Here is a 9,868-nt window from a genome sequence, read left to right on the forward strand (position 1 = left end):
AGAGAGAGATCACAAGTGGGCAGACAGGCAAGCAGAGAGAGAGAGAGGAGGAAGCAGGCTCCCCGCAGAGCAGAGAGCCCGATGTGGGACTCGATCCCAGGACCCCGAGATCATGACCCGAGCTGAAGGCAGAGGCTTAACCACTGAGCCACCCAGGCGCCCCTTCAGTGTGTATTTTGAGGACAACTTTTTCATCAAATTTGTGGAAGTTAGAGAATTTATTAGTAGGCAATCCTGAGCTACATTGATGTTATTACTACTGATTGTATTGTGTCTGTTTTGAGGTGTTCCCCCTCCCTAAGGTTTGGATGCTCCTGTTGAGATATTCTTAAGGGCAGAGATTTTTTTCCTCAGCTGGGTCCAGTCTACTAACAAGCCCATCCACGGTGTTCTTCATTTCTATCACAGTCTGTTCTGTCTCTAACATTTCTTTTGTGTTCTTAAGGTTTCCATTTCTCTGCTCATATGGCCCATGCATTCTTGCATGCTATCTGCTCCATCCATTATAACCCTTAGAATATTAATTACAGCTGTTTTAGATTCCTGGTCTGGTCTGATAATTCCAGTATCCTTACCATGTCTATCTCCAATGCTTTCTCTGTCTCTTCAAATTGTGTTCTTTGCCCTTTTGGTATGCTTCCCCCCCGCCCCGCAATAGCTAGAGATGATGTACTGTGTGAATGTACCAGGATAAGAAGACTTTTGCAGGGTGCCTGGGTGGCTCAGTTGGTTAAGCAGCTGCCTTCAGCTCAGGTCATGATGCCAGGGTCCTGGGATCAAGCCCCACATGGGCCTCCCTGCTTCATGAGGAGCCTGCTTCTCCTTGACCCTCTGCTTGCTGCTCTGCCTGCTTGTATTCTCTCTCTGTGCCAAGTAAATAAATAAAATCTTAAAAAAAAAAATAAAAATACCTTTGGTGTTGCAGTATGAGGAGAGGGGAAGCATTCTATAGTTCTATGATTAAGCCTCATGATATATTACAGAGTCTTAATTAATGGATGTCTCTTCTGAACTATGAATTTCAGAAGCATTTCTCAGTTTTGTTTTTTTTTTTTTTTAAAGATTTTATTTATTTATTTGACAGAGAGAAATCACAAGTAAGCAGAGAGGCAGGCAGAGAGAGAGGAGGAAGCAGGCTCCCTGCTGAGCAGAAAGCCCGATGCAGGGCTCGAACCCAGGACCTGGGATCATGACCTGAGCCGAAGGCAGCGGCTTAACCCACTGAGCCACCCAGGGGCCCCCAGTTTTGTTTTGTTTGCTTTTTTCCTTTCCTTTAGGTGGTACAGGATGGATAGAATGATCTCTACTTGGCTATTTCCCTTCTTTCCCATAGAAAATTAGACTGGCTAGACTTGGTTATTTTTCTTTCAGCAGGTGAGCTGGATCTCCTAACACCCCAGCAGGTTAAACTGTGGTTAAATAGTTTCCCTTGAGGGCAGGCTTTGTTAAGGGGAAAGTAGTTTGCTCTGGTTAGTTCTTTTTCTTTTCAAAAATTCTTTTTTAGCTTTCTTTTTTAAAAAATTTTTATTTATTTATTTGACAGACAGAGATCACAAGTAGGCAGAGAGGCAGGCAGAGAGAGGGGGGAAGCAGGCTTCTTGCTGAGCAGAGAGCCCCATGTGGGGCTCGATTCCAGGACCCTGGGATCATGACCCCAGCCAAAGGCAGAGGCTTTAACCCACTGAGCCACCCAGGTGCCCCTTTTTTAGCTTTCTATCATTGTTTTTATTACTGTGGAAAATTTCAACCATTCACTAAAGTAGAAGGAAAAGTATAATAACTTCCAAAATACCGAGCATTTCATCCTGAATAATTATCTACATTTACCAACTTCAAATTTTCCCCAGCCCCTGCCCGAAACACAAGGGGAAGTTTTCCCCATTACTCATTGAGGAAACCTTGTCAAGCTCGCGGAGGTATATCTGGTGGGGGCATTTTATGACTCTTCTCCCCGAGAGTTTTTAACTGTCAAGAGTAGTTTGTGTTGAGCCTGTAGGAACAGAGTGACTATGCTTCGGGTTTCCTAGCTTCGGGTTTTCCTACGCTTCGGGTTTTCCTACGCTTCCGGTTTTCCTACCCTAGTTCTCCTTCAGTGGTGATTTCTGCTAGAGTCTCTACTGCGGTAAGTCATAATTCCCGTGTCTTCCTGTGTTTTAATTTGTTATAACTTAGCAAGAAATTCCAAGTTCTTTACATGTGGGGCTGAGACTGGAAATTATTTTTTTTTATTAATAGATTATATTTTAGTCTAGTTTTGGGTTATAGAAAAATGAAGCAGAAATTGCGAATTTGCTGTATATCCTTTTCCTCCACATATAGTTTCCCATGTTAGTAATTTGCTGCATTAGTGTGATATCTTTGTTAAAATTGAATCATTACTGATATGCTATCATTTCCTGAGGTACATAGTTTATGTTAGAGTTCACTCTTCGTGTTGTATATTCTGGAAGTTTTGATAAATGCATAGTATCATGTATATGTTTCATTACAGTGTGCTGCAGAATATTTTCACTGCCCTGTACTTTCCTGTACTCTGTCTACTTATCTTTCACTCCTACCCCTAATACCCAGCAACCACTTGTCTTTTTACTATCTCTATATATTTGTCCCTTCAGAATGTCATTTAGTTGGAAGGATACTGTATGTAGTCTTTGTGGACAGCCTTCTCCGTAGTAAATATTGAGGGTTTCTCCCTGTTTTTTCAAAACTTGATAGTTTCTTTTTATTGCTGAATAATTTTCTGTTGTTAGGATGTACAAATTTATCTGTTCACCTACTGTATGACATTTTGGTTGTTCCCCATATTTTACAATAATGAAGTGATAGGACCTTTATATGCAGCTTTTGTGTGAATGTAAGTTTTCAACTCATGTGAGTATTTAGAAGATTAACTGATGGATCACGTGATAAGACTGTGCCGAACATCGGAAAAAACTGTCCAAACTGTATTCTACATGTAAGCGGTTAGACCATTCTCTTTCGTGCAAGCAACAAATGAGAGTTTCTCTTGCTCCACATTGTCATCAGTATTTTGGTGTTGTCAGTGTTTTGGGTTTTAGTCATTCTAGATGCACAGTGGTATCTTGTTTTAATTTGCAATTCCCTAATGCCCTAAGACACCGAAAAGTTTCTTCTGTGCTTTCATTTGCCCTTTATTTTTTCTTCTAAATTTGTGTCCCCCCCCCTTTTTTTTTAAAGATTTAATTTATTTGACAGAGAGAGATCACAAGTAGGCAGAGAGGCAGGCAGAGAGGGAAGCAGGCTCCCCGCTGAGCAGAGAGCCCGATGTGGGGCTCAATCCCAGGACCCTGAGATCACGACCCGAGCCGAAGGCAGAGGCCCCAACCCACTGAGCCACCCAGGCGCCCCACTTGTGTCCCTTTTATGTACTTTTTTTTCTTACTATGTTAGCAAGGACTTCCAATACAGCGAGTAGTAAGGGGAGTGAAAGGTGACCACCTTGCCTTGTTGATGATCTTAGGGAGAAAGTATCTGGTTTCTCACCACTAAATAGGACATTAGTTTTAATTTAAATCAACTTGATTACTTTTCCCTCTATGTCTAGTTGGAAGTATTTTGTTTGTTTTTTTTTTTTTAAATCATTAATGGTATTGAATTTTTCAAATAATTCTTCTGTATCAATACAAATTTTCATGTCTAACATATTGTGATGGATTATAATAATTAATTTTATTTTGAGTATTACTTGTCTTGAAATAATTACTGGGTCTTGTCATTCTTTAGTGATTCTTTACTAGCCTGGTACTATTTTAAAATGGCACTTGGAGATCTGGTCTTAAATTAGTTGTACTTGAAACTACTGTGAAAATCAGTATATCAGGGGCACCTGGGTGGCTCAGTGGGTTAAGCCACTGCCTTCGGCTCAGGTCAGGATCTCGGAGTCCTGGGATCGAGTCCCGAATCGGGCTCTCTGCTCAGCGGGGAGCCTGCTTCCTCCTGTCTCTCTGCCTGCCTCTCTGCCTGCTTGTGATCTCTCTCTGTCAAATAAATAAATAAAATCTTTAAAAAAAAATCAGTATATCAATACTTGTGCTAAAATATGCACTGTGGGTATTTTAGTCACCCCTAACTGCATCCTCAAAATCAGAGTTTCCTTGAGCAAACTGTTGGGAATGGAAGAAGAAAAAGGAATAGACTGTTTAACATGTACACTGAAAAATATAGGTTTATGTTTTCTAAGGAATCAGGCAGTAAATCTTCCCAACTGAGTCTCCTAGACACTAAAAAAAAAATACAGAGTTGATGAGTTTGGGGCCACTCCATGTAAACATTTATTCCTGCTATTAGAGTAAAAATGAGAAGGAGTCATCTTATAAGAGGTCACTGAGTGGACAATTCTTATATCTTGCCAAATACATATTAATGGAATTATTCTGACTATATACTATGCAAATCAAAAAAAGGGACAATCACCAAAAAACAATAATAAACATAAAGAACATTGGGTGTATCTGCTTGATAAGTAAAAAGATCTTTCAATCTGAAAAAAGGGAGCCAGGCCATACTTTAGAAAAGATAGTTGATTAATAATCAGAAGACAACTTATTTTGGTGAAGTCCCATTGTTTTATTTTTACCTTTGTTTCCCTTGAATCAAGAGACATATCTAGAAGTTGTTACAGCCAATGTCAGAGTTTACTTCCTGAGTTCTCCTATAGTACTTCTATAGTTCTCCTATGTTTTTATGTCTCACATTTAGGTCTTCAACACATTTTGAATTAATTTTTGTGTATGATATAAGAAAATGATCCACTTTCATTCTTTTGCATGTCGTTATCAAGTACTTTGTCAAAATAAAAGCTTCTGCACCATGAAGGAAACAACAAATTAAAGGCAAATTACAGAATAGGATAAGATATTTGCAAGTGACATATTTGATAAAGGGTTAGTATCCAAAATATATAAAGAACTTAAGAAACTCAAAACCCCCAAAATGAATAATTGAAATTAAAAATGGGCAGGAGACATGAATAACCCTTTTTCCAAAGAAGACATACAGATGGCCAACAGGCACATGAAAAGATACTCAACATCACTGATGATTAGGGATATACAAAACTACGATCAGCTATCGACACAAACCTGTCAGAATGACTAACCTCAAGAACAGATGAAATAATACTGTTGGCAAGGATGTGGAGAAAGGGAAACCCTCTTGCATTGCTGGTGGGAGTGTAAAATGGTGAAGCCACTCTGGAAAACAGTATGGAGTTTTGTCAAAAAGTTAAAAAATAGAACTACCATATAATTCAGCAATTTTACTACTAAGTGTTTACCCAAAATATTGAAAAATACCCATGCAAAGGGATATGTGGAGCATTATCAACAAGAGCCAAATTACAAAAACGTTCAACTGTCTGTCAGCTGATGAATGGATGAAGGGGTTGGGTGTATGTGTGTGTGTGTGTGTGTGTGTGTAATTTCATTATTTTTATGGCTGAGTAATATACAGTGGGATATTAGCCATTAAAAATGAAATTTTGCCATTTGCAGTGACGTGGATGGAGATAGGATACATAATGCTAAATGAAATAAGCCAGTAATAAGACAAATACAGGGTCAAAAAGACAGCATTTGCGGGAAGAGAGGTTGGCAGGCTGTCGTCAGCCAGGTCCTGACAGTGTGAAAGGTAAATGAAGTGTTGATCTCATAAGATTGTTCATGTGCTCACAGTGCCAAAGGTCACAAATGGTCCCTTGCCACTTGAATTTGGTGACTTTGATATCCTTTTTTTTTTTTTAAATGATTTTATTTATTTATTTGACAGAGGTCACAAGTAGGCAGAGAGAGAGGGGGAAGCAGGCTCCCCGCTGAGCAGAGAGCCCCATGCAGGGCTCCATCCCAGGACCCTGGGATCATGACCTGAGCCAAAGGCAGAGGCTTTAACCCACTGAGCCACCCAGGTGCCGCTGTGATATCCTTTTTAAAAAGAGAGAATGAGGCTCTGAGTCACTGGAGTCCATTGTTTACCAATCACTGTGGTCTAAATTGTCTTAGATATGTTTGTATAACGTGCCTGCCATGACGGTTTCTGCCCTTCTCCGGGCCCAGACTTGTTGCTGCCGCCAGTCAGAGGGGCCCACAGCTTCCCTCCAGCCTCCCACACAGGGCCCTCCTTACCTGAACTTCTCAGGCAACGTGTCTGCCCGCTTGCCCTTCTCCCACAGCACCTTCTCCCCCAGCACGGAGTTGATGAGGTCGCTGGACTGTTCACACTCTGAGAAACAGAGATGCCTGCCTCAGTGGAAAGCTGGACATGCTGCTATGCCCACTGCTTTCAAGGGAGGAGGCAGGCTGCACCCCAGGACAAATGGAACCCGGCAACCAGGCTGTGTGCTGGGAGCTCCACGCCTCATTCTGGAGTCTCCCAACTACTTGACACTGGATCACTCCCCGTTTTTGAGGCCAGGAAAGAGCAGTCCCGAGACACAGAGAGGAGCTCCACTCCATGATTAACTGGTATTTGGCAGAGTCAGAATTCGTGTCCCCTGACACCAGCCGCAATCTTGGCCACTCTAGCAAGCCTCGCTGCCTCTTCATTGAACACTACGGAGGGACCTTAAGTAAAGCCCCCAGGATGCCAGGACCAATGGGTCCCCTGAGCTGGGATTTTTATACTGCACAAGTGTCTCAATGGTAAAACTTCATCCAGATACACCAGTGTAAACTAGAAGGCAAGAAACCAGAGGGACCTGAAAGGAACATGGCCAAATCCTAATAAAGTTTATGGAAGTAGAAGCAGTAGAATTATGAACAGAGTTTACATGCTTCCAGGCTTTGCTATGAGAGCTTGACGAGAAATTCCTCAGTATTTGTTGTGACTCAGAGAAGTAGGTCGCAGGACCGTAGTAGTCTAACAGAGAGGGAAACTGAGGCACAGGAAGATAGGCAGCAGGGATTTGAGTCCAGGCAGACTGATCCAGAGCCCATGCTCTTCATCCCTGTGCTGTGTTACCTCCACTCCAAGCCCTCGGGTGGTAACTGTTTTCAACATCTTTACAACTGGCTTCTCTCAGGTGATGATTATCAGGAAAGTTGTAGTCAAAACTTGGCTTGTCCTTCCATGAAAGGTCATCATCTCTTCACTTTCCTAAAGAGCAGGTTTCGATTCTTTCTTTTTGCCGCCTCAGTTTTTTTTTCCCCCTGTGTGTTTTGTTTATTAGAAACAAGTCATTGAGTCCAGCCCATGATCCAAGGCTCAAGGAATTGCACTCCTCTTGACCACAGGGAGTTTCCATCCAGTCCACAGTTCATCCAGTGGCCACAGATTATTTACAGACCTCCCACATGCAAAACATATGCACTCTTCCAAACACCCCTGACCAAAAGTCCATGTTATTACAGAATCCAGGTCCTGATGTAGAGGAGGCTCCTTGGGCATGTTTCCTTCCATGGAGCTCCTTGAGTACAGTCACTATCTGAGAGCTGTAGACTCAAGGGATAAGCTGTCTGCCTACAACCAACATATAGTGGTGGGACGCCTCAGTTGTTTTTCATTCTACCTTCCCTTGCTGTATGGAAGGCAAAGTGTGAGAAAATGGCAAAAATTCAGCCTCAGCATTGTCAGGATTCCTTCCTGTCCTTGGGATGTGCGCGTGCCCCGATCTCGGGATTCCTTCTGTCTCCGAAGCCCCCTCCTCAATGAACAGGCAGCTGAGCTCCCCAATTCAGGCTGCCTATAGGAGAGGGCCTAGCGCACACAGTGGCTTGGGCGGTGTCTGGGGCTGTGGTGTCCCCCACTCACCCTCATTCTCACTTGGCCAAGCGTCTGGTGGCCTCGGCCTGGGCCTGCTGACTTTGCCGCATCACTGAAGGTTCTCCAGCTCAGGGGTAGAGAGAGGAGGTCACACAGATTGTCTTGTGTTCCCCAAAATGCTGCCAACGTTACCACTGGGCTTCAGATGGCCTCCGTGGACTTGGAAGGAAAAACCATGAGCACGGGTTCCCTCTCACCTGGGGAGTCCCTGTGTGGATGGCATCCCTCATAGATACCGCAGTTTCAGGGAAGGCAGACCCCACTTCCATCTCCTTGAAAGCACGTAGTGTCACCCGCTGTAGTCCTCCCTCCTCCCCACAACCCCGGTGCCGCCTTGACCATCAGCATATTTCTGCAGTGCAGCCAGCTCGGTGCTTTGCCGGTGGGACATCAGAGAACCGAGACCTGATGGAGTTCCTTAGTCCTACAGCAACTGAGATGAAGGACTGCTACAGGACAGACAGGGTCCTGACAGGACCAGTCATCTCTGGGTCCGTACCAGGAATCAAGAACTGGGGTGGAAACTCTAAGCCACCCTCTAGGTCACTGCTAACCTGGGGAGGATGCTAACATACTTGTCTTCAGTTTTCCCATCCTCAGCAAATGGAGGGTCAAATTCCCACTTCTACCTTTCACGGACTGGGGTCAGAATGAAATTTGTGGTGTCATTGGAAATGGGGGAGACAGCATCTGGAGAGGCTTTGCATTTCTCAGAAGGAGAACACAGAGCTATGGCTTTGGGGACCAAGACTATGCAGGACTTACTGTATTTCTGCAGTTGGTTGGCCAGGGAGTAGGCCGTAGCTTCGGATACAAGGAATTTTTCCTTGAGGTCTAGGAAGTCCTGGCCGGTTTTTTCCAGCTGCGACCGAAGCTGCCGGTTGACTTCCTGGAGGCTGCTTTCTGCCCCTGCCTCGGACAGAGGGCCAGGATGGGCTGCCATGGCGACCTGTGGCAGAAGAGGTAGAGCTGGGGACCGAGGAGAAGAAACCCAAACCCACGGTGGGTAAAAAACCAGTGGGTAAAAAACATCAAGTTGGTTTAATCAGGACTGAGGGGTGAGGTTACAGGAATCCTTTACTTACTGTTGGGAACAATTGGAGCAACAGCCCACAGCCCTTGAGAGACAACCAAGGTTCAAGATGCCAGAGGTGGGAGCCAAAGGCACTGCTCATAGCTCCGACTCCAACTGGAATGACCCAGGGAGCACCCAGAATGCCAGCTACTGGTCTGCACCTGCACTAACTGAATGGATTGTCCAGGGTTTCAGCGGAACCTGGGGAGCCCCTGCCTTCCAGTTGCCGAGGCCATGCCGATCAACAGGGCTGCCTGGTCTCTCGTGAAGGTGACCACTGATGGGGCCCACCCCTCAGTGGCCACTGTCAGTCGTTGTCTACCCTTGTGCTGATACCACAGTTCCCCTCTCTTTCTAAAACATTGTCTCAGCATAGTTCTCGTTGTTCGTTCTCTTATGTGTGTAGAATAAGGTCAGGCAGAAATAGCGTCCCACGAAGTTTTCTTTGTTCTTTTTCTTTTTTTCTTTCTCTTTATTTCTTGGAGAGAGAGAATGGGGGCATGGGTAGAGGGAGAGTATGTGATAAGGGGCTCAGTGTCACAACCCATGAGACCATGACCCGATCCTAAACCAAGGGTCAGATGCTCAACCAAAGGAACCACTCAGGCGCCCTTCCCAACAGGTGTTCTTAAGGGCTCTCATGAACTCATCCCACTTCTCAATAGCGGCTCCACAGATCTTAAGGCTTTCTGGTGAGGGAAATGTCTAAAGTCAAAGCCTATCTGGATGTTCTTCTCCAGGTCTTCTCTAGGTTTTTTCTCTAGCCGTTAAAACACAAGAGAAACATGCTAGCAATTGAGCCATCTTTAGTTGCTTTGTATTTGAAAAGGTTTTCAAAGTATTCGGACCTTCCTCCATTTACAATACTTTCTTAGGATGTATGTAGTAAATAAAGCTTTCTTTACAGCAAACACTAAACAAAAGAAAGCAAAAAACCACGAGGAAAGAACCCGAGACAGACGAAAACAAAAAACCCCCAGGAAAACAGAAAACAGAACCCAGACTTAGTGTATGCAA

General features: G+C 44.0%; 1 protein-coding gene across 1 annotated transcript; it reads right to left on the reverse strand.

Moving 5' to 3' along the window:
• Positions 1-5,938: 5,938 nt before the first annotated feature.
• LOC125099123 (putative neuroblastoma breakpoint family member 5) lies at positions 5,939-9,493 on the reverse strand. Its single transcript, XM_047728495.1, has 2 exons — positions 8,542-9,493; positions 5,939-6,237 (listed from the first exon to the last, which is right to left on the reverse strand). The coding sequence occupies exons 1-2, from the start codon at positions 8,717-8,719 to the stop codon at positions 6,137-6,139; spliced, it is 279 nt and encodes a 92-aa protein (XP_047584451.1). The 5' UTR covers positions 8,720-9,493; the 3' UTR covers positions 5,939-6,136.
• Between the last annotated feature and the right edge of the window lie 375 nt (positions 9,494-9,868).

This window comes from Lutra lutra, chromosome 4 (genome assembly GCF_902655055.1).
Source record: "Lutra lutra chromosome 4, mLutLut1.2, whole genome shotgun sequence".
In the NCBI taxonomy this organism is placed as follows: domain Eukaryota; kingdom Metazoa; phylum Chordata; class Mammalia; order Carnivora; family Mustelidae; genus Lutra; species Lutra lutra.

Excerpts from the sequence above, each read along its gene's own strand:
- LOC125099123 (XM_047728495.1), bottom strand. The coding sequence starts at position 8,719 with ATGGCAGCCCATCCTGGCCCTCTGTCCGAGGCAGGGGCAGAAAGCAGC. Across the intron at positions 6,238-8,541 it reads CAACCAACTGCAGAAATACA|AGTGTGAACAGTCCAGCGAC; the intron begins GTAAGTCCTGCA and ends TCTGTTTCTCAG.